Source organism: Vidua macroura, chromosome 6 (genome assembly GCF_024509145.1).
Source record: "Vidua macroura isolate BioBank_ID:100142 chromosome 6, ASM2450914v1, whole genome shotgun sequence".
Lineage (NCBI taxonomy): Eukaryota > Metazoa > Chordata > Aves > Passeriformes > Viduidae > Vidua > Vidua macroura.
In genome coordinates this window covers 46136346-46161054 of record NC_071576.1, presented here as the reverse complement: position 1 = coordinate 46161054, position 24709 = coordinate 46136346, and the positions used below count along the sequence as shown (strand labels likewise).

The 24709-nt window shown below is 40.5% G+C and overlaps 1 protein-coding gene across 12 annotated transcripts in view; it reads left to right on the top strand.

Moving 5' to 3' along the window:
- BRSK2 (BR serine/threonine kinase 2) overlaps positions 1–24709 on the top strand; it is a 303411-nt gene that overhangs the window by 219278 nt on the left and 59424 nt on the right. For all 12 annotated transcript variants that reach the window (XM_053979419.1, XM_053979418.1, XM_053979417.1 and 9 more), the window contains exons 5-9: positions 849–965; positions 11617–11650; positions 12537–12605; positions 15530–15676; positions 22945–22976. In XM_053979419.1, the coding sequence (XP_053835394.1) occupies positions 849–965; positions 11617–11650; positions 12537–12605; positions 15530–15676; positions 22945–22976 (399 nt within the window). The remainder of the gene's footprint in view (positions 1–848; positions 966–11616; positions 11651–12536; positions 12606–15529; positions 15677–22944; positions 22977–24709) is intronic.

Genomic DNA, 24709 nt, shown 5'->3' with positions numbered 1-24709 from the left:
GAAAAAAGGCACATTCATGACAAATTCTCTGCAAGATTTTTGTATATAAAATCAAGTGAATGTTATAGTAGTACAGAATCTCCTGAGTACTTAGATGCAGACATGGGTGCACAGTGGTTTTGGCTGTGAGCAGTGGAAATTAATAAATTTGTCATTATGTGATGTGGAGCAGGAGTTGCCATCATGAAGGTCGTGGCTGCCTGGCTCTTGCCATGTTGATAGATAATAAGAGAATCAAACTTTGATGGAAAGGAGGGAATCCTCTCTCTCCTTCCCACTGCTGACACCCTCAGTTAAAACACTGCTGAGTTGAAGGGATTTCTGCGTCAGAGCTAATTACCCAAAATTATTTCAAAGTCTTATGCCTGTGTAAACAACTCCTAATAGGAGCTTTTTTGCAGTAGCATTATATCACGAAGGTTTTTACTCTTTATATCACTCATTTTGTTTCTTGTTGTTGACAGAATATATTGGTGGTGTTGCTTCCTACCTTAAGGAGCTGTCATATGATAGAGTATACCAGCCCTAAATCCAGGCTGAAATTCTCCTCCTTCTATTTCCCTCAGTTTCTCCCTCATGTTGTGTTGGTTTCACTGGAAGTTGAAGATGTCCCTTTCCTGTCAGGACACTGCAGGCCTTGCATTCATCAGGAGAGGGCATCTGGGATATGGTCTAGAATACTGCAAGGATTGGATCTTGGATATGTGTATTCTCCTGCCTGGGACAGGAAAACAAATTAAATTAATTAAAGTAAAACAGGCTGGATGCTATTCTGAATACAAAACAAGTCATGGAGTGGGAAAGCTGTTATGGATAATTTAATTTACATTTTGGCCCTTTCTTTACAGCCACAGGGACTTAAAACCAGAAAACCTACTGCTGGATGAAAAGAACAACATCCGGATAGCAGACTTTGGGATGGCATCGCTGCAGGTTGGGGACAGCTTGTTAGAAACCAGTTGTGGGTGAGTATCTCAAAGCATATTACAAAAATAAGGGACAGATTCCAGACATAGAAGTTGTCTATAGAAAGGGTTTCAGTAAAGACCTGCAGTCTGCACCAGTGCAGGTGTTTCCCAGCAAGACAATAAATTTATATGATGCACGTCGTGTAGAAGAAAGCTGAAAGAAGGGGGATTTAGTGCTTTATAGTGAAAAGCAGGCCACTGCAGGTGTCACATACAGATATAAAAAACAATGCTTTCAGGTTTGGATTCATCTGCATATGCTGGTGTGTTTGCCTTTACTGGCCATATGATTTTTGGGAACTGAAGGCAGTGGTTGACTGTTTTAAGAAGAGGCTTTGAAAAAATATTAAGGGGGAGAAAAATGTTCTTAAATGGAATTTGCATGTCCTGTGTAGGCTGTCTGCTTGCATGCAGCTGTTCGTATTCATGCTCAACACTGCCTCTGTCAGCTCCCATGCAGAGTGACAGGGAGGAAGCAGGGTCCTTTTGCAATGACTGTCAAGGCATGAATGCGGGTACAAAGAAGCCTGCCTGGAGGAATATTGCAGGGGCAGTCTAAAGACATTTCCATGCAAATTCAGTTGCCTTCAGGCACCACTGGACCATGCTCCCTGATTCCCAGTGCCAAGGTGACTGTGCAGCTGTGGCACTGAGCTGTAGCAAGGGCAGCTGCTGCATTGAGCTGCTGCAGCCTGGCACCACTTCACCAGCTTTTAGCTGTGTTAATTTGTTTTAACAGCAAGCACAGAAAACAGATAGTACCAGCAGATTTCCACTTCCTCCCATGCAGACTGACTTTTCTTGGCCATTGGTAGTGTGATTCTGATGACTTCAGCCCAGGCCCATCCTCAACTCATTACAGTTCATGGGGTTTTTTTTGGTGTCTTCTCTAGACCAAGGCAGTTCAGGGAAGACATGGAGGCATTGTGGTTCTCTCTAAAGCCCAGCCACCACCTCTCAGTCCTAGCCTTTGCTTTCCAAGCCATAAATAATGAATATCAAAAGTATTTGACGTTCATGATATGATAGTATGCTGGTTGGTGAGTAAACCGAGACCCACCGGTTCTCTCCTATCAGTGTCAAGTCAAGATCTGAGATCTTAGCAGAACAGATGAAAAGCAAGGAGCTGTGATGCCAAGGTCATCTACAAGACCCTGCACTTGGGTAGGTAGACACTCAGTATCATCAGTGCAGGCTGAGGGATTAAAGGATTCAGAGCAGTGCTGCTGAGAAGGGCTTGGGGGTACTGGTGGATGAAAGGCTAGATGTGACCCAGTAATGTGCACTTTCAGCCCAGAAAGCCAAACATGTCCTGGGCTGCATCCAAAGCAATGTGGACAGCAGGGAGAGGGAGGGGATGCTGCCCTTCTGCTTTGCTCTGGTGAGATCTGCACTGCATCCAGCTTTGGGGGATCCATAGCATAAGAAGGATATGAACCTGTTAGACTGGGCCCAGAGGAGGACATGAAGGTGGTTGGAAGGCTGTAACATCTTCCCCATGAGGACAGACTAATAGGGTTGGGGTTATTCAGTCTGGAGAGAAAAGGCTCCATGAGACCTTATTGCAAATTTTCAGTACTGAAAGGGGGACTATAAAAAAGATGAGGACAGACTTTATAGCAGGACCTGTTGTGATAGGACAAGGGATAATTGTTTTAAGCTAAAAAAAAGGGGTCAATGTGGATTAGATACAAGAAAGAAGTTTTTTACATTGAGGGTGGTAAAACACTGAACAGGTTTCCCAGAGAGATGGTAGATTCCCCATCCCTGGAAACATTCAAGGTCTGGTTGGATGGGGCTCTGAGAAACTTGATCTACTTGAATATATCCCTGCTCATTGCAGGGGCATTGGATTAGTTAAGTTTTAAAGATCGCTTCTAGTCCAAACCATTCTGTGATTCTGCACATCTGCTGCTTGCAGCTTCTTTCAAACTTCCCCTCTAGATCAGGAAATGCAGTCCTCCCTGCAGTTGCCACAAAGCCTCTACACTCTCTGGAGAAAATTGTTCCCCTTCCTTCTGTGAGAAAAAAAAGAGGAAGTATAAAAACCAACCCAACCTCAGTTGCCTTGCAGGATTTTTCATACTCCTCACGAACCTCTCTGTAGGGTTCCTGTTCTTGTTAGCACTGAGCTCTGTTATCCGTATCTGGAGTCTCAAAGGGAGACTTCCTTCCCATAAGCTGTGCTGGAATTCATACCTGCATGCTTGAAGCACATCCAGCCCCCACATCGTGGCCTTAAAATGCACTAATAAAGGAATCAATGGAACAGAAGAGATGTGCCTGTAATAAACAGAACACAGCAGCAACGCTATGACCTCCTGCCTTGCAGATGCATTTTAAGTGTGTTGCCAATCACTAGACCTCCATGTGAACTATTACACCACTTCATTAATTCTCCTGGCATGCAGCCCAGCATGGCTGATACTGGTGCCCTATGATCTCTTTGGTTTGGGGGGTGAAGGAAGGAAGAAATATATAATATGCCACACTGTTCACAGAGAAAGGTAATCCAGTTATGACTCCCTTTCCCTTGCAGCACACACAGTAACCAACCTCCAAGCTTTTCAAGGCAGCAGTTTTACCTACCCATGTAGTTGGTACTTACAGCCAGCATGAAAAGGAACAAAGCAGAGTGAATCATGGCTGAGATTTTGAGCTTTAATGAGATGCTCCTCCATGTACCCATATGTTAATTTCAAGAATGGCTTTATCCATACTGTGAACACTGATAATGAGATGAAACTCTTAACATTTCCATTGACAGTCATGCAGGGAGTCTCCAGGTATTTCTGTCAGTCACAGTGGGAGGCTCAGATGGGGTTGAGCTGTGTGATACAGCTAACTTTGTCAGTTCAGCGAAGCGGGGAGACTGCAGTCAAAAATTCTTTGCTATGACAAGTGAACTGCTAAGTTTAGTCCAAAGTTTGGGTATCTTCAGGTCACCGCAGTCTTGACTGGCATCACGAAGAGTAGCCTCATGTAACCTGAGCTATGATGTAATTACATATCTCAGAGTCACTGTTTTCTGAGAGATACTCCTTGTATCCATGGTTTTCTATAGCACTGACAGACTACCTGGAGGACACAATGAAAGTTCTGTCCAGATGTGTTTGTGTAGGAGGATGCAAGGATGGACTTGCTGTTTCACTGACATAATTTGTCATTGACAATTGTCAGTGACATGTTCGGCCTTGATTGTAATGAATCCCCATTATGGAAATATGTATTGTGTGAATCCTGCATATTCCTCTGCACAGTGCAGAGGAATATGCTGTAGGTTTTTTTAGTGTTTTTAGACCCTTAAGGGGAAGAAGCTGTGTGTAGGCTCTGCAGGACTAATTCTGCTTATGGCAGAAATTGCACAGCAAGGCAGTCTTACGGAGAGATGGCCCTTGAAATGCCAGAATAACACAGTGAGTATCTTCATTCCTTCAGAAGCAGGGAGGGTCTGTCAGCTAACAGCAGACAAGGAGGGAAGAGAAAGATGTGATAGGCTTCTGCTTCTATTATTTTAGATCTCTTCAGCTCTTCTTCCTCTTTACCCATCCAGGCAGTGGCATGCAGAGACACTCCCCATCTCTTTCTCAGTGATTCTTCCTGGCTTACTGCCTTGCAGTGTTTCAGAATAGGAGAGGTTGTCCAATCCATTCTGGGTTGTCACTAGGCAAGAAGAGTGAGTGCCTTTTGGTTAAACCTCAGGTCTGATACCCCGGTTATCTGAGCTTGATTTCTGTCTCTGCTGAAGGCATTCACTGTGGTCTAGGATGAGATGCATTGCCCTTCTCTGCTTCAGTTCTCCATCTTAGCAAGTCACTGGTGTATCAGCAGACCTGTGGTGAGCAGATAATTCAGAGGGCAGATACACCTCAGTGTCCAAGCACCCTTTCTGCTTTTAATTGCATGACATGATGCTGCACATATTCTTTCCCCATATAATAAACATGTACATATATCTAAAACATATGCAGTCATTGTTAGGGTTGCAAATTTAAGCTCTTCAATTTGGAAATGCCAGAATTAGTACTTTTTACCCCATCTCATCAAGAGCTTCCATTTCCAGCATTCCATTGCTATCTCCTTCCTGATTTGTACCACAGTTTATCTGACTTGTCCCATTCATTTCTGCTCCATATTTGACCCCAAATCCCAGATTGTTTTCTCTTTTTTACTAGGTTCCAGTTCTAGTTGTGTGAGTCAGTTGCTGCCAGTCTAGATCTACTTCATTAGTTTTGCAGTCAGTTTGTTTTTAAGTTTGGCACCATGTGGTAACCCCACCCACAGCAGCTCAGAGTTTCAAATAAAAAAGATTACTCTGTGAAGTGTTGCCACTGCAGGTAGGATTTTGATCCTAATGTTCCTAGAGAGTTTCTGCTAGTAAATGCAAATTGCAGTTTTCTAGTGAAATGCAATATTTCTACAGTATAATTTCTAGAGAATGCAAATAAATACTCAGGTTTTCCCTTTGCAGTGGAGGATACTAGATTTTTTTCTCTTTTTTTTATCTGAAAGAGAATTTATTAAAATTAGACTTAGTGGAAATGCTTCAGCCCATACACAGCATGCATGCATATAAATACATGAAACCAGTCTGAGACAGACAAAAAGCAAGGAAAATTGTTCTTAAATTGATAGTAAGTTACAAGGAACTTAAAATGAGGATTATAAAGGGAAATACCAGACAAACTTATTAATGACCATTGGTACCAGCATCACCTATAATACATCACAAGGTATGTTTAAAGAGCTTGGATTATGCAAAATCAATCCCTGAGAATTTAAGATGTGCTTTTCTTGAGCTTCGCAGTGTAGCATTTACTCAACCTGTGCACATTAGGATATGCCCATTAAGTATGAGCTTGTACAGGTTTTTTTTTTTTTCAACAAATCTTGCCTCATTTGATGATTGGATGATGTGTTTTTTGTGAGTAAAGAGCTATTTAATGTTTGGGTTTTCCTCATCATTTATTTTACAGATCCATTTATAACTTCTGCTCACTGCATTCAAGCCTTGCTATGAATGCAAGGTAGGATTTCATCACTGTGTCTTAGGTTTCAAAGTATTAATTATACTGTTTCCATATTATGTTTGCCACATTGATCTGGTTATCTCCATTTTTATGAGGATGCAGGATTCTGCAAAACAAAACTCCAAATTGTCAACCAGTTTTTAGTGTACAGTTGGATGCTCTTGGAGCCCAATAGTTCAGGATACTTGGTGCTTGCTAACAGTCTTTTACTGGGAGAGCACAGTGCCTACCAACTGCAATTGCTGCTCCACATGCTTATAAATGATGGAAGTCAAACTTGGATGTGTAGAACTGTGATTCTGAAAACTGGGGAACATGCAACTCATAGTTACCTTTGAACATCTCAGTTTAAGAAACCTGTTCATTTTCTTTCACAGAAGGATTCTCTGGCAGGGACAGAGTTTGATTCTCCCATGTGTCAATCAGCTGCATGCTTGCAAGCTTATCCTTATTGACACTAAAGTTTCCTCACATTGCTACTTCCCAGCTTCAGTCACAAGTAGAAAAAATGCGTTGGGCACAGTAATGCATCCACCTGACTTACCTGCAGAGCACAGTGTAACATTTTCAACCTTTTTTTTTTTGCCAATTCTTAACTTTTGGGTACCTAATTTGGCGATCTTTATGCCCTTTTAATACAAGGGTCTGGTTAATTTTTAGAATTAAAACCTCTTAAAGGTTCCATGATTTAAAAATTTGAACTGATAATTAATGAATTGATTTGCAGATTATCCAAAAATGTAATTGCACCCAAGGAATAAACAGCTGTAAGATGGCTGAGGGCTAGATGCTGAGTTTTTTCATCCAAAGGTAAATGACTGAGTTGAAGCTTTAATGGCAATATAGCACTCAGCCTTAACTACACCTACTACCTTAATTACAGCCTTACCTGCAGCTCCTGCCTTCACTGCAGCCTTAACTACCTACTGCTGCTGGAACCTTTCATTAGTGTCTCCCTGCCTTTCTTTTCTCTGTGATCTGTGGCTGTCACTTTCTCTACTCGGAATGCCAGTGTCCTTCTCCTGAATTCCCTTTATCTATTTTGCTACTCCTCTGATCTTCCCCTTCATCTCAGCCCTTTGCTACCCAGCATGGGGGAAAAGCAGAGGCAGCCTTTTGCTCTAGTGGGTAACTCCTGCCTCTGAAAGCCAGCTTGGAGACAGTGATGAAGAGAGGGGAAAGAAGGACTCTAGAATCAAGCAACAGCAAAAACAGCCAGATGTGTGAGGATTTCTCTGCAGCTGTACAACATCCTATATCATGGTAATTTCATGCCTTGAAGAATAAATATAATAATAAAATAAAATTATAATAAAAACAAAGGAAAGGGGACTTCTTGTTCCTCCCTCTCTGCAGAAACTCTGTGTCTGTCTGTGAGGCCTAAAGGATGACCCTCAAAGCAGCTTTTCTTCTTCCCCAAGGAAGGCATGGGACCAAAGGACTGAGGCATGGACACTTATCTTTACTGGGACTTGGGAACCCATCAGGCAGTGTAACACATGGTTTGTCTCACTGTGGAGCACAATCACACAGCTTTTCCTGTCCTTCTTGATCAACCAACCACTTCTCTGGCAAAGCAGTTACTGTGTGTTCCCAGATAAACCATATGTGCCCAATGGATTTGTGTGTGTGCAGTGCAGGTCTCTCTTACCCACATTAAAAAAAACTGTAATTCACAGGCACATCACATCTGCACTGAAGATATGGCCCTGGTTGTCTCAGATCTAGTGCAGCTGCACAATATCTTGATGTGCACAGACCAAGAGCTACTTTTCTAGTTTCTCAGATGAAATTCAGAAAAGATACGTCAAGGATATATACATTTCTTTCTGCATGCCTGACTTAACTGTCCAGAGCTGTCCTGGATTTCACCATTGCTCTCTTGTCTTATTTCCTCTGGCTTAAATCCCATGTAAGTGCTCTGAGGTCCCCTAAGATCCTTAAGATTATTGTGTCCTAGAGTCACAGCTGTGAATGACCATTCAAAGAGCCCTTCCTGCCCCGGGCAGACTAGCCTTGGAAAATCCCCATCACCCTGGAAATAAACACTGCCAACATCGCTGCTTTTTTGCAGTGGTACCCACAGGCAGCAACTCTTTCTTGATCTTGCTGAGCGATATATTTATTTGTTATCAAGGGCAGACTGGGGCTTTTGCTGCACAGAGATGTAGCAGAATGATGAGGAGGTGGCCTAGGGGAAAAGACAGGGAATGTTGCTCTTGACACATCTATATTGAATAATTAGTGATAAGAGCCAAAGAAATATTCATGACTCTGTAGAAAGATAAATAGATTTTTGATTAAATTTGAGTTTTGTCTTTACAGCAGTTGAAGTTGCTGTGTGATTGGTAGCATGGAAATGAGGTTTTTATGGATTCTGGCTGACTGGAAGATCCCTTTTACAGCTGTTAGCCAAGATAATGCTGCAGATATCTAGCTAGTGTGTGCTGGCAAGAATTGAGAATGGCAATGCCAGAAACCCGTGCTCTCTGGGCAGTTGCAATGCAGCTGTTAAATGATTGAATCAATCCAATTTGTTCAAAGGATTTATTATAAGATTTTCTCCACCCAGACTCTTAGACTTTTACAGAATTTCAGTGGTGCTGTTTAAGATCTATGGCGCATTCCACTGCAGTTCAGCTGACCTCAGGAAGGAAAACACTTCAAGGACATTTGCTAGTGGGACACATAAATGCCTATGTTCCTATCTTGAGTTCTTCACAACACTTACATTCTTCTTTTCAAGGATGTTAGCACAGGAAGCTTTCAAGGTGGTTGCCCTGCTCAGCACCCACAATTAAGAGTTCTGAAATCCTTGTTGGAGTCATAATATACAAATAAAAATTCAGGAACACTCTGCAAATTGAGATACTAACTCTTCCAGTCCACTCCAGTGCCATTGCCATCCAAAAAGGATTGTATTGAAGGATACTGCTGAACCGTACAGGATGCTGTGCAGGATTTGGGAAGTCTGACTAAAGTTTCTAGGTCAGCCACAGGCACCACCTGTAGTAGCCATTTAATGTACTGTGTGTGTTCATGACTCACACAGAGAGGCAGCTGTACCTTGCAGAACCTAAAATACATACCACAGTGAGAAATTCAAACGTGCTAAGTGACGAGAGCTTGACAGTTACCTAGAATGTGTCTGCACTCCTTTTACCTCCCCATATATTTTCCAGATCTAATGTGATGTACAGAACATGTTAGAACTGACCTTTCTGTTCTGAGGTGACTAAACTGAGCAAATATCCTTGATCTATGTAAGTCTCTTTTTGCTACCATTGCTACTCAACCTATGCACATTAGTATATGGCCATTAAGTATGAGCTTGTACAGGTTTTTTTCAACAATTCTTGCCTCATTTGATGATTGGATGGTGTGTTTTTGTGCCCAATTTCCAGCTGCATTACTGTGTTCCCTACAGTTCCCACACTGCCCTCCTTCAGTGTTCTGTGTAAGCAGTCCAGCAGTAGTGAGAGTTGTACTTGTCAGGCCTGGGCTGCAGTCCCATTTGTGATGCTGCTCCTTACTTGTGCTTTGTGTGTGCCTTAGGGATGGCCTGTACCCTCTACAGCACTGTTAGATATGAGAAAAAGATGACATCACTAGTCAAGCATTCTCTCAAGAATAATTTGTCTTCTAAAAGCTTGCAAAATCATGTGTTAGTCCAGTGTTGACTTTTTGTGGTTTAGACTTTGAGGTTTTGGAAAGAGTAAGTGTAGTTGAGACATAGGGGTTTAGAAATTAATTTAGGTAATCATCCACGAATCATAGTGCAGGTCTTGGTTTGCTATAAAGAGGCAAATTAACAGGAAACAATATATTTTGGAAGTTTGGGAACATGTACATAACATTAAGCTATTTTATTTCTCACTCTGGCTTCACTTTCTCTCTTGTGGTGTGATAGCTGCAGTTCCATTGCTCTTGCTTTAGTCAGAAGAGTAGACTCATAGTGAGGTTCTGGTCACATTTTCAAACAGGCCAGCTGCAGCTTTTAAAAATGTTAAGTAACCTTGTCCATGTATCCATGGCTGTCAGTGACAGAGCTACACAGAGAGCCTGGGTAGTCTGTCCTACCCACTAGACACAAGACTGTTCTTTCTGGTCTTCCAATGAGCAGCTCTAGCCAACTCTCTGAGGGAGGCTCTGGCTTTCATTATCTGTTTTGACTCTTGAACCAAAGTTTTTAAAATGTAGTCTAAACTAAGGCACTACTGAGCAGACAGACTGGTTAGAATACCTGTGAATAGCCCATGACTTAAATGGGTCCAGGGTTGGTGTTGTATTAGATATTGGATTAAGCTACTGAATTCCACTTTTCCTGAAACCTGTGAGGGATCAACTGCATTTCTCTCTCCTCACAGAAGCTTTGCTGTCAAGGTAGCTGCACTCCCACGTCTACCCTGAGTTTGTTGTCATGCTCTGCCAAAAGCTATGATACCAAATCAGGGCATTCTTGTGCCCATGGGATGATATTTTGCCACAAGATAAATGTAGTGTGTATGGAAATTCAATTAATGGGCTGTCTCACTAGGCATTAATATAGCATCCTAGCACAAAGCTAACCTCCCTGTGCTTCTGGTTTGCTCATTACTTTGTGAGACAGGTATTGCCCAGCCATGATTGCATTTGTCACAAGAAACACATGCACAAATGAAGACAGGCTTAGGGACTGCTGGGAGGTGTCAGTATAAACAATAGCATGATTTGCACATGGGTTTCAGACAGTTTGCATCCCTTTTACTTGTCAAGCTACTTTAATAAAGGCTATAAAATAAATAGCCATGGCTATAATCTTTAGAAATTAAAATTATTACCTGGCAAGTTGAAGTAATTAACTCTTCTCAGCCAGGAATTAAACAAGAGATATATGGGTAGAAGGATGTGAAAAGAATACATTAACTTCCCAGGTAATGGTGCTACTGTCCATCCTTTTTGGGTTTTTTTTTTTGTTTGTTTTGGTTTGGTTTGGTTTGGTTTTTTTGGTTGTTTGTGTTTTTGTTTGTTTTTTGTTTGTTTGTTGTTTTCTGGTTTTTTGGGGGGTTTTTGTTTGTTTGTTTGTTTTTGTTTTTTTGGTTGGTTGGTTGTTTTTGTGGGGGTTTTTTTGTGGTTTTTTTGTTTTGTTTTTTTTTTTTAAAGGAATGTTGCAATCAGGTATTGGCAGCTTTTGTGACCACTGATGTAAATGAGAGTCATCTTAGCAGAAGAGATACCAGACATGGTTTAGGGATGCATCTGTCTTTTTTCCTGTAAAAGGCTTTGCAGTGTGGGCTTTCCTTTTAATTAGATACAAAGCCAAGTTAAAGGGTGGGATTAGAGAACTAGAATTTTATACTCATAGAATATGCCTCGTCTTCCCCTTCATTCCTTGCTTTGAAGAAATTCATAGCAAGGCCGTAGAGTTTTAAATTATGCTAGTTCTTGACCGTTTTCTGGTCTTGTTAGAAATATGTTCTTGTTGAGGTAAGGAAAAATGTGCTGGTTTGCACACTTGTATTCTGTATAGTAAGAATCATATGATAAGTCTATCATCATTCTGCTAAACAAAATGGAAATGCACATAACCATAAATACCAGGCTGTTACATACTCATTTGACTGTATTTTGTCTTTCAGATCACCACATTATGCTTGTCCTGAAGTCATCCGGGTAAGTTGGTTAATATTAGTGTACAAAAATACCTTGTTTGAAGTGTCCCTCATTGCAAGTACACAGATAGATCCTCTGTACAAGGAATCTGCCCAAGGCAGAGGGAAAGAAAAGGATACAAGGAACCTAAATACAGTTTTGTTTGTTTGGCTCAGCCCTGAATCAAGCCAAATTGGGAAATAATTGTATGTTATTCTCACATTACCTTTGCACCATGTGATCGGACAGAAGTACAGGAGCCTGGTTTAATTTGATCTTTTGACCCAAGGGACATAGTCCCCTCAGCTTTCCTGTCTCTGATGTAGCTGTCATCTCAGTATAAAAGCTGGTGTTGACTGTCAGTGATGTTGGTTTCCACTAAACAATATTCTTCCCCCCTTCTTTCCCTTTGTCCTCTGAAAATAAGTATCCAAGATTTCAGTGCCCAAGGTTGCCCTCTTCCAAAGCATTTCTCTACTGTAAAGTCAAGCAGGAAGCACATAGGAGAGACTGTCCAGACAGCACTATGAGTTTGCAAATAACACAGCTGGGGACAAGCTCCCTGAAGAACCAGGGCAGGGAAACACACCTTCTTGATGTCCTTAATGCACCTGTTAGTCTGTTTAAATGCCAGATCTGATAATTTGTGAGTTGTCAACCATTCCTGCCCTGCTCGCACTTCTGAGCCTTTCCTCACATATCCCAGATAAGACTGCAAGATGATATTCACAAACATTTAGTTAGCCAGCTGTGTAGTGGCTTCCTCCTAGTTGGGAAGGCCAACTTAGGAAGCAGGTAGCTGAATTGAAATGTGGGGTTTCCCATTCTCCCCTCTCTCATTCCTCAAGGATAATTAATTCGTTTACTAGCAATCGGTCTTTTGAACCTCTGTGTCATTGCTGCACAGGGAGAAAAATATGATGGAAGGAAAGCAGATGTCTGGAGCTGCGGAGTCATTTTGTTTGCGTTGCTAGTGGTGAGTCATCTTCCTTGCACTAGCCTTTAAAAAGAAAAGAAAAATCTGAAAGTGCTGCTGTATTTAATGGCAATTCTATTGACATCATTTATGGATGGTTTTTTTTAGTCCTCTATTTTTGTATCTCTCAGTGGCATCCTTTCCTCTTATTTCTACATCAGCCCCAAAGGAAAAGCATGAGGAATATTTCACTGCTTCTTTGAAACGCTGTTGCCCTGCACAGGAGAGCATAGACAGGCAGCAAAAACTTGTCTCCATAAATGCTCTTTGTTGTGTTGCGATGTTGCACCACAATTTTTGATGGGTAAGGATGTGTAGGGTTGCAACTCCAGGATACAGAGAGTGGCAAACAAGTTGTCCTTTATGGGATCAAGGTATGGCTGGGTTTGGGATATGTTCACTTTTTTCTGCTGTATGTATATATGTGCTTCAGCAGGTATATGCATACATTAACTGCAGTATTTTTTCTAGGAAAGACTTGAGAACCTCATCTTTGTTTCATGCAAGCAGTGAGCTACATTTTAATTTGGTACACATGGGAATATAAAACTGAGCCAGTAGTACAAAGTTTAAATTAGTTTCCATCTGGCCCAGTAATACTTTAAGTGTTCAAAATGTGCTATCTTCTAACTTATCCTTCTTTTGATCAGAGCTTCAATTCTCTGTGGAATTTATTCTGAAATGAAGTTCTATTATAACACTCCTAAACATCCAACAAATGGGTGTCCAGCTGAAGGCAGATAGGCTTGGCATTTGTTATCAATTTCCATAGTATAATGTAGGAAAATATAGTTTATACTAATACAAGCATATACCATATGCAGGTAAAATACTCTATATGAGTATGCATTTTATGTGCATGTTAAGTGGCTCATATCTGTAATAGTTCATCTAATCATCTATAATTATAAAAATAACAAGCCTGAAATAAAATTTTGATTTTTTGTACAGTTATCAGTAAACCTAATTGCTTCACTTAAGTGTTTTATTTGAAAAACACACTTGTACAGTGTAAAATGAGATAAATTCTGGATATTATTTTGTTTAAATATTTTTAATTTTTTTGGTTTTGAGGGTTTTTTTGTATCAAAAGATATGCTGATTCTTTCTTAATGGCTCAAGTCAGAATACCTTGAAGTAATCCCAGTATGATGCTTTAATTCACCTTAACCAGTCTTACTACTTTTTTATTTTTAGTCATTACAATTCACTGGCATTTTTTAAATTTTAATTTTTTTATCTTGATGTTGCGTTGGAAGAATTTTAACTGTCACACTAGATAGCACATGGTCATCTCTTACTGAGCAGTTACTTTCATAGCTGATAAAATAGAAGTGTATAATGAGCTCTTACTATAACTTCTTGAATTTGTAAGAACAGAAGAGAGAACGTGTCAAGACGGTTAGGATTTGTCAAGCAGGCTTTTCATTTTCAGGGGGATTCTCTGTCAAGCTTGGGTGTCTGTTGCTGCATCTTTGTCTGTTCCTACATACACACATGAGCCTGAAAAATTATTGAAATAAGTCTATTATTGATGGAGAGTGCAGAGGTCTCCAGTTAAATTATGTCAGGACGAACCCTGCAAAAACTGTCAAGATATGATAGCAGATGGTAGTAATAAAAGAGATGTAGTTGTTACCTTCAGGAAATGCCACACAGCATCCTTTCTGACTTCATCAAGGCTTAAATTGCATTAGCCAAAGTACTGAACTATCAAAATTGATTTTCCTTTAAGTCTGGAATAGATAGGAAAAATGCAGGTAACTCCGGAGGTTGGTTACAGAAGGCGGGGAGAGGCTCTGCCTTCAAGGCCACTGGAATGAACAAACACCAGTAAGCAGTGCCCAGTCGTGGCTGCCATCAGGTGGCTTCCTGAGGCTGCTGTAAATGGAGCTGTTCTTCTCCCTAAACCATAGACACAGGATTGCTTATACAGATGCACTACTCACTGTAGTAAGAGCAGTGCCAGAGCTGACAACTTAAAGCTTCATTATCACAGCGGCTGACAGCTTGCAGCTTCCCACAAACCATCCTGGAAATCAAGGAAGCTCAGCACCTACTAGAATTAGGCAGTGAAAGAAGGAAGTGAGAATATCTAAGAAGGTGCAGACTTGCTATAAAAGGGTATCAGCTTCAGTCAGTAGAGTTATCCTAAAGATTTCAACTTCTTTTTTTCCTTTTTGTCCTTGCAGCAAGGATAGGTCTTTTACTGCTTTTTGTAGCAAGCTGATGATCTATTCAAAATGTAGTTTCAGCTAAAAAAACTTCAAGCCATTCATGTAAGTGAGCTACAGTAGGGAAGCAATAGGAACTGATGACCTGACCACAGCATGGGAACAGGATGGAGTATATTAAACAGATAGAATGTCTGCTGCTTCCAAAGGCTAATGTTGGTTGGGGTTTCTTTCAGCTGTGTCATTTTAATGCTCCATCAGAAAGAGCATGTTCTTTACTGAAAGTCTCTCAAAAGCTGTTCACCTCCTTTTCAATGTCTGCAATAAATGTGTCTCAGGAAGATTAAAAATAAGGAGATGATAAACATTGCTGCTGTGAAAGTATGCCCAGGAGGAATACCAGCAGATCAAAAGCTTGAGCTGAATTTAAGTGAATCCATGTATCTTTGGTGAATTTGCCTGGAAACGCAATTTCATATTTTGTATTTTACTTTATAGTGGTAGTTGTTTTCTAATTAAAGGTCTAATTAAAAAAACCAATGTCCTCAGTTTTGTTTCTTATGTTAGAAGAAATACAGCAGCACTAAGAAATTGTTTCTTTTCAATGGATAAAAAGTTTTTTTCACTCATTAGAATAAATCATTATGAGCTGACTTCATCTTTTCCATTCTCTCACCGTATTTATCCTGGCTTTTCTCCTTTGGCCGTCTCCAGTTCTCTCACATTGACTGCTCTGTCCCATCCCTGCAGGGTGCCCTGCCGTTCGATGACGACAACTTGCGGCAACTGCTGGAGAAGGTGAAGCGTGGAGTGTTCCACATGCCCCATTTTATCCCCCCCGACTGTCAGAACCTTTTGCGGGGGATGATTGAAGTGGATGCCTCGAAACGTCTCACGGTAAGGAGGCATCGTGAGCAAGGCTTCATTTCTCACCTTGTTGCAGGAATGGTTGAGCAGCTAAGGTAACTTGGTGATTTAGTGACATTCCTATGTGTTTCCTCCTGAGCAAAGAAGGAGTAGAGTTGGTGGAATCTTTGGGAAGAAGTTAGTTACCATCTCTTCTGAGAAGTCATGAGGACAGGTTGCTTTTGTGTTTTTTCTGTAGCCTCATGATTCCGTTTCATATGTAACACTGGGCATTTAGAAGAAATTCCTCATAGCTCATCACAGAACTGCTAGCCCATTCAGGTATTTTGGAGTCCGCCTGAGTTGTCTGATTCTTCTGTCTGATACAGCAGTTTGCTGAGGGCGTGATGTAACTGTTTGAAGGTCACAGGTGTTAGGACTGGTATTTGAAGCTTTGCCATTAAACAGATTGTGATTTTCTTACATTTCTGACAGAAGTGTTGGCTTCTCACTTCACACCACATAAGCTGCATTGTATTCTATCCTGCATTTGCTCTGCATTATCCTCTAGTAGCCTTCAGAGCAAGTGTCTACCAGTCTGCTCTTTCATCCTGTGCCCTGTGGTCCTGAGCACTGTTAGTCCCACAGTGTTGAGCTCCTGGCATTCAGCATTGAGTCTGCATCTAGGATACATCCCTTCACTACAAGAGAGACCCTGCAAGAGTGAGGACTGTGTAGTGATTGTATCCTTCACTAACGTTGTGTTAATGTTTTAGGGAATTAAAAAACATTGGCAATTAAAATAATTTTGGAAAGTAAGATTGCCTGCTTGTCAGTGGAGGCGTGTGCCTTTATGGGTACATGCCCCTGTAAATCCTATTGTCAGCCCTTGGTGATGATTTTATACAGATTTACTAAGCTCACAGATTCTGAGTGGGAGTATGTATAAAGAAATGTAAATTTGAAACTCCTCCTGGTTCTTCAGTCTGCTAAAATATTTATAAATAAACTCTCAGATCACTGGTTAGCCTCTCTGCTGAGATTGGTAACAACAGTCTATGCCAGCTGTGATGGTGCTTTTGGGATGCAGACACCTCTCTGCTAAGAACTGAAACTCCCTTCACAACTCCTTACAATATTATCTGGCGTCTGGGTTTTTCTTTCATTCATTACCAATCCAGGTCACGCTCTATTTGGTGGCATAGGGGAAAAGTTCTTCAGGTTATTTCTAGTATTTCTACTTTTGCAAGCCCAGTAGCCATCACATTTTGCAGTACATAAATAGCACTGATTGAAAAAAAATATTACACACCTTAAATGACCTTTTTTAAACAGATTTTTAAAGAAAGGAATAACATTTTCACAAGTATATTCACAGAAAGAGCACTGCAGAGGTTAGAGCAATATCCTGAGAGATGAGACAGCTGTTCTTCATGGCCAAGAAAGTCACAAAGTCCCTCTCAAGCTTAGCTTCCTTTCCATGATGTAAACATACCAGCTTCTTTCTTGTTTTGTTGAGGTTTTTTTCTCAAAAAAGTGCCGATGGTCTAAGTATGTTAGGGAGCAAATCATCAAGTGCTAGATCCTTCTTCAGATTATTCTGAATTTTTCCAGAGGGCAGAGACAGACTCTAAATACTTTGAGTTGTGCAATACAGCTGGGAATGTACATGCATAGGAGAGAAAGCAGTTGAACTAATTCAGGGTCTCAGAGTGACACACATCCCCCTTAACCTCTTACTTCCTTAGGGAGGGAAAAAAACCCAGATGAGGTAGTTATTGGCAAGCACTAAGCATTGAATTATGAATAAGTATTTGAAATAATACATATTAAAGAGCTGAGAGCTGGGAGGAGAAAAGGTTGGCTCTTTGTTATTAGCTGCAGTCTTTTTTTCATTATTTGAGGGTCTCTGGGTTTGCTGTCCCTGCTGCTGTCACACTCCTGTGCTGTTAGTGAGCTGCTTGCTTTGACTGCCAGGCAGAAGGGAGCTCTTTGTTTACTGCACAGGAGCTGGGAATATACAGTTCATTCTGAGGAGAGAGCTAAATTCTATTTTAGCTGTGTCCTATGAAAAAGGGTATAAATATGGGTTTATTTGGAAGCCTCTATTCCTAGAAAATATCTCACTTGAATCAATTTGATATTTATACAAAGATGTGAGCAAAATTGCATCTTGGGTACAATAAGTACAGATGTAGCTGTTACCATTACTGATCATTTGCTCAATACCTCACTAGTGAATTCAGCAGAAAAATACAGTAAAATGTAAGGTCACTAGAATTTTTTTCTTTCATTTTTCACTTCCCCTCTCTGCTTTGTTCCTCTTTTTTTTGATTTGTATCTCTTTTCCTTTTCATCCAACTGCATTTCCCTCCCTGCAGTAATTGCCATTTCACAGCACACCCACACCTTCCCCAGTCCATCTGTTGAAATGATCAACAAAAACAGAACCAGCATTCACGTTTAACGGTCATCATTCGCTTCAGTGTTGGAGCTTGAGAAGATTAATGGAGGGGAGGGTACTCAGAATTATTGTCGCTGGCCCTTTCCAGCCTTAAGAAGCAGGCATTACCTTTCTTTGCATATGATTCATTTGTGGGAACAAGACTTTATTATTACTTAGTGGACTATTGTTCACACTCACCATGTGTTACATAGCCTCAAATACAGTTAGTGGGACATCCTTGACCACTCTCATTTACTGGGTCTGTTTTACTGAACATGCTGTATGATAAAAGAATTTGTGTTTCTCTTTCATTAAACATAAACTTTTCACTTAAAGTTGATCCTAGTTCCTGGTGATGGTATTTCTGACCACCCATATATATGAAAGGTGAAATCAAACAAAGAATGAGTACTAAGATGATCAGCATTTGAAAGACTCTGTCTGAATAGTATGGCCTAAAAGAACTTCAGTTAATGTACATAGATAATGTCTAAGAAAGATTGTACTGGTTATCTGCATATTCATTAAAGGTAATTACTAGGTAGAGAAGGATTATTTAAGCTTAAGGAAGATACTGGCATAGAAACAAATGTATGTCAAATGGCCTTACAGGAAAGTGGGCTAGAAGCAAGAAGAATTTTAGGCATATCTGTGGGGTTCTGGGACAGCCTTCTAGTAGGAATAGTGTCAGGAGGGAAATATGAAGTAGTAATAAAGTTTGGGAAGGTTTATGGGAGGTGTGTTCTGAGTGCCTAAAGTACTGCAGGATGAGGTTTCTTTTAGTTATGTTCTCTTCAAATGATTCAGAGTTGCTACAGCAGAGAATTACAGCTCCTGTAGTAAAAACCAGTTGCATTCTCAGCCAATACTTTCTTCTCCAGAAAGACAAAGGGCAGAGACACTTTTCTTTTAAAGATGGATTAGCACTACTGAGACTTTGTTTCTAGAGCAAGGTGGATCAGAGCAGATATTGCAAAATAAGCTATTCCAATAAAGCTGTTACTGTTCTAGTATTGACATCTTATACTAGAGTAGAATTACTTGTCTTCCATGTTGGGTGTCCACATAGGTGGAAATACCTATGCCTGAATATTACCTAAAAATTCGTGGAATTACACATATTTCAGAATCTCCTCTCTGCTTCATGATTTTGTTTTTTCTTGGATCTGATGCTAATGATGCTGTGCAGAATCTAAAGATTGTTAAGAAATGAAGAAGGGAAAACTCACCCTGACTCATTTCTATAGAAGATCTTATGGTAAGGTGCCTATTCCATAATTTAAATTTTCTCACCTTACAACCTGTAGAATGGAGGTAATTGTCCAGTTGATGTATTTAGGCTGCCAAGGGCCTGTTCATGCCCCCTGCACATAGGACAGTGATACTTGCCCTTGTCAAGGTCCCTGGAGTCTGCTTTAGTACAGCTGCTACTGCTGAAATGGGTAATGGTTTTACCAGTGCTGTTTGCACTGCCATCCTGAATCCTGTGGCCAAGAACAGCCTGTGTCTTGACATTACACAGTAGGTTTAAAGCTCAGACTAGGAGATCTTCTGGATGAAGATTCATTTGAGGTGTGGGTGCACAGATGGGTTTGAGGCTGGTCCCTTTCCGGACAGGGAAGTTTGAAATTTGACATGAGTTCAAGCCCAGAACCCTCATCTATATCCACAGACTTTGAGAAAGTTTTTCTTCAGGGCAGAACTTTTTAGCTTGGCAACTGCTCTGCTGAGATCAGTGCCGAAGATGTAGACAGCTCTGTCTTGTTTTCCATCTGCCTGTCTGTCTCCATCTGTTGTTCCCTGCCTTAGAATTCAGACGTAAGCTCTTTGTGGGAGGAGACCTCTTTTTCTGATGAGCTTGTGCAACTCTGTATCACAGTGGGTCTCTCATTTGTGAGAGAGATGTACACTGAAGAAGCTCCTCAGTGCTTCTTCAGTGTACAAGTTTAGTATTTGGAAGTATTTTTGCATAAAACGATGATAAAGGAATTCTCCCTCTCCTTCCATTACAGCATCTTAGCCTGCAGAAATCTCTCTGACTATGCATGTGCAGTGGATCTGAGCATGTTTTGTTATTTCAGAAATGATGTCATGAGACAGTTGCCTGCAGTGACTAGGAGACATTAGGAAACAGCATTTTTACAACTTCCATAAAATAGTATTAAACTTGGCAAACTAAAGAAAAACCCTCTGGGAAGGGTTGTTAAATGCCTTTGTCACTTAAATGCATTTAAACATTGTGTTTAAATGAAGGCAGGAGTGAGATTAGCTCCCACTGTGTATCTCCCTCCCCTGCACTGCACAGTAGAAAGCTTACAGACTTCTTCTTGTCAAAACCAATCGCCCTCCCATAACTCTCCTGTCACTTTAATGCAGACAAAAAGCAACAAAGCATTAATTAATTACCTTTAAAACAGTAGTGAAGATGTTGGCAGCAGCAAGCACACTTCTAATAACATTTCAATGCAATTACGTTTGAATCAGCATAGGAAATGGGTTTGTAGAATACTTTTCATATCTGGGATATCCCAGCATATTTCACAGCAATGGTTTTGATGTGGATTGAATGGTGGGTGTGTGGGTAAACAGCAGCCATGAGAGCTGTCATATACCTTCAAATGTGTATCAAGGTGCAATGGGGCATCTCTTTCAGAAAAATGCTGTGTGTTCATTAGTTTGAAGGAGGTTGATCAGCAGGGATGGGCAGGAGTCATTTGACATCTCTGAAGGAGCCCAGAGGCTCTGTGAATAAGACATGAACTGATGACCCTCTTTTCTTTCCCCTTTCTAACTCAGAAAGTGAATTGCTATTGTCTGCTTTGCCATGGCATTTCTGCATGTCACAAGCACACAAGAGCGCAGTGTCCCATGGAGACAGAAAATGCAGCAGGAGAAGCAAGCATGAAAGAGACTTGGACATTGCATAGCTGTATCATCTGCATCTTGTCTGAAATCATAAATTTCTCCAACCCTCCATGTGGTGTATGGGAAATAATGAGTAGATGTGGTTTTACCAGCACAGGAGGCACAGTCTACCCCTTAGCAGATCCTCACAGAAGTATACATCTGTTGAGGAACAATTCTAAAATCCTGCCCCCCATGGAAGCTGTACAAAATAGGCTCTCCTTATGTCCTGTGGTTGTACCTCGGCTTGCACAGAACCAGAAGGAAGAGGGCTGTGTCTCCAGGCTGTTGAGGGAGCTCCCAAATCATATCTTTATCCTGACAGGAGATGGCAGTGTGTCAGGAATACTCCTCCTTGCTCTTAAGAGTGCAGGGGTTACAGGACTACCTAATACAGGGGAATTGTGATGAAGGGGAGTTACTGTGGCAGGCAGATGCCACGGCTGGAAGCTGTGCCAGTGTGCCTGGGCTGGTGGATGTGTTTGCTGGGGGCATTGGTGCTGCTTAGAAGACAGATATGTGAGTGCACCTCTGGTTGCAGTGTTGATGCAGTCTGGGGTTTAAAGGAGACTGTTTGTTTCCCACACTGTTTCCTCCAGCCTCCTGTCACACTTTCCTAAGCTGCATTCCATTGTTTCTTTGTTTTCAGGAAAAGCTGTGACTCACCTAAAAAAATGATCTCATATATAGCCAAACTCATGTCTTACTGATTTCCCAGACACGGAGTTGTTGCTCCACAGCACAAAGGTCTCTGATTCTTTGCTCTCTGTGGCAAACACTTTATATCTGTGAGATTTTGTTGTTTGCCTGTTCCTTATTTTTTCTTTTCTTTTTGTTTCTTTTTCTCTCTGATTCTAATTATTGTGGAAGTGGAATGTAATAAGAGCAGGACAGCTGTCGCCGTTCTTCCTGACCATTGTAATGGGTCTGTGATTTCCTCTCATATGAGTTTTCTTCCAGCTCTCTCCTATCTTTCCCCTGAATGTTGCACAAATGTGAGCCCATGTGCAGTGACTATGCATTTTGTTCTGCATCTACAGAGGTGCTGCACAGTGATGAATATAAAAAACATTGCCCACATAACAAATAATCCCTGGACATCTAAGAAAAGTTCTTTTCTGCTATGATGATTAAAACAAAACACATTTGGAAGGTTCTGCTGAAAGTATGTCATATGAGCCTTCTGTTCTCTCTGCTGATGAGCTTTTCTCTTGGAAAAATCATGTTGCCTTATTTTGCTGTGCTTTTGGGAAAAGATATCATCATAATGTTTGTGGAATCTGCCTTCCATAGGTGGGCATGGCTACTTTCCGCTTTAATCAGTCCTTCAATGCATAGTGAAATTCTCATGTGTGGAACAGGAAAGAGGGAACAAAAATAAATTTGTGGTCTGGTGTTCAGGTGCAGAATTAGTAAATTGCGTAAAACATTATTCTGCTTGGTCCTTAGATTTTGATGATAAATGTGAAGCCAATCTAGAATGCATCCTGTATCCAGGAAAGTCACACCACAGATGCAGAAATTATTTTGTTTATTATCTATTTGAACCTATTTTCTTCTTTTTTCCTCTCTCTTTTCCTCAAAACAAAACTATAAATGCAATTTAACTATAAAGGATCAACTATTATGCACATACAAAAAGGAGCAGTTAGATTACAGAGGGAAGGACTTGGGAAGGGAAAAGCTTGAATTTCCAAAACAGTTACCTGTGAAGCCTTGCACTTAACATTTCCCTGGGATTGGATCTTGACTGATGCCTTATGTCTGGAATTCAAGTGTCATTTCCAGTGGGATGGGTATTTATTCCAGTAGAATGAGTGGCTCTTTATGCAGCATAAAGTTCCTGTTGTATGCATATGTCCATCTCTGGAATTTTGGATTTACTTGAATAAGCCTTGAATAAGGATGCCTTGTAGAGTTACCTTTTCTATTTTACAGCACTAATTCCTTGTTTTCTTTTCCCTTACAGCTAGAACATATTCAGAAACACATATGGTATATGTAAGTAACTTAAAAAAATTTTTTTTTTGCATACATTCATTGTTGATTCTGGTATTCTAGTGGTCTGTGAAGAGACCACTAGAAGAGTGAGACTGGATTTTGAAAGCAGGTTTCATATACATGAGAAGACGAGGCAGAGAACAGAAAGACATCTAATTTTTAATTTTTCTACCCTTTGCTATTCATATAATTGCATTTATATGTACCGACCCAGGAGCTTTTTTGGTACAATGACTAACAACTGTTTGAAATAAGACATTCAGTCCAACAGCTTGCTGTGTTAAAGAGATACCTGCAGGTGATCAGCAAAAAAAAAACCCAGCTAGCAACCATATTTAGTTTGCTGTCCAAGTGCTACAGGCAATCCCTTGTAATACCTTCTTGACAAGAAAGCTTTCATTTGTTCCTTCTTGGCATCTTGGCTTTTCTCTCAAATAGAAACAAAAATGATGATATTGATAAGCACCTGTGAGCAAGAGCTTCTCTGTCTCATGATCCCCACTCCTTTTTCATAGCAAGATAAGAGGCTGTTTCTGGCCTTGTAACCTATTGATGTGAGAGTACTTCTGTGACTTGATTAAAAACAGCAGTCCTGACAGTGAAACAGGAGAACTGTGAGAAAAGTACATACTTGTCTGGTGGTTTGGGTGTAAGGAAGATTGATGGCTTTTAAAAGTGACCTTGCTCTTTGTGTAGCCTTAGTAGTATTTCAAGAAGCCTAAGTAAATAAACTTTTTATAATATGATATCTTAATCAAATTAAGGAGAATACTTCACATAATAAACAAGGAAATTATGCTTGGATAAATTTCTCAGAGTCAGCATTTCCCACGTGGGTGATAAGGAAAGTCCTACCTTCATAATCCTGTCATTACTCTTGAGAAGTACTTGAGGATGATATGAACTGATATATAAGCCTGTCACCATGAAAAAAAAAAACACTTTCTCTGTATTTGTTTTCTTTTTTCTAATTCTGTCTTATGGGCCATGTTCACCTCTGGATTTATATGACTTCAGTAGGACCTGAGGGGGTTCAACATTTTGTTGAATAGCTAAGAAAAGAATTGGAAGTAAGAGAAAACCTAGTTTATTTGAAATAATGGCAGCACTCTGCCCATGGCTTTTCCATGCTCTCTTCAGTTACCAGACATGGCACCTTTTTAAACCAAAGAAATACTGGAGGTTTCCTACACATAGTTTTTTGGGTTTTTTTTAACTCTCGTGGGTAAATGTAGAACAAATGAAGTGAGGAAATCTCTAATTGTAATCTCTGAAATCCCTGCTATAAGGTCTTGCTAGCAATTGCAGAAGTAAATGCTGTTTACATCAGATTGGACAGATAATTCCCCTCTGTTTCTTCATTGAGTGAAATCAGCTGACACTCTCTGGGCTTTTATCAGAACTGGAATAGGAAATAAAATAAAAAGTCATGTTTTTACCCTCCTCAAGATTTTTGCCTGGAACTTCTCACTTGTTGAAGGACTGTTGTCCCAGGCTTACATATGCAGTTGTGCAGGTGTCATTTCATAACTTTAGTCTATATTTAGAATTTGAAGATTTTTTCCTTTGGAGACATAAACATTTGAATGCTTTCATGTACTTCTCAGTGAAGGTCAGACTCTATGATGATTGACACAGTAAACTGTATCTGAGGCTGTTTTCAGAAGTAGAAACTGAGTTTTGCAAAAGCAAGTCTCCTCTAGACTCCCAGGGTAGTCAGTGCAGAAAGGCTC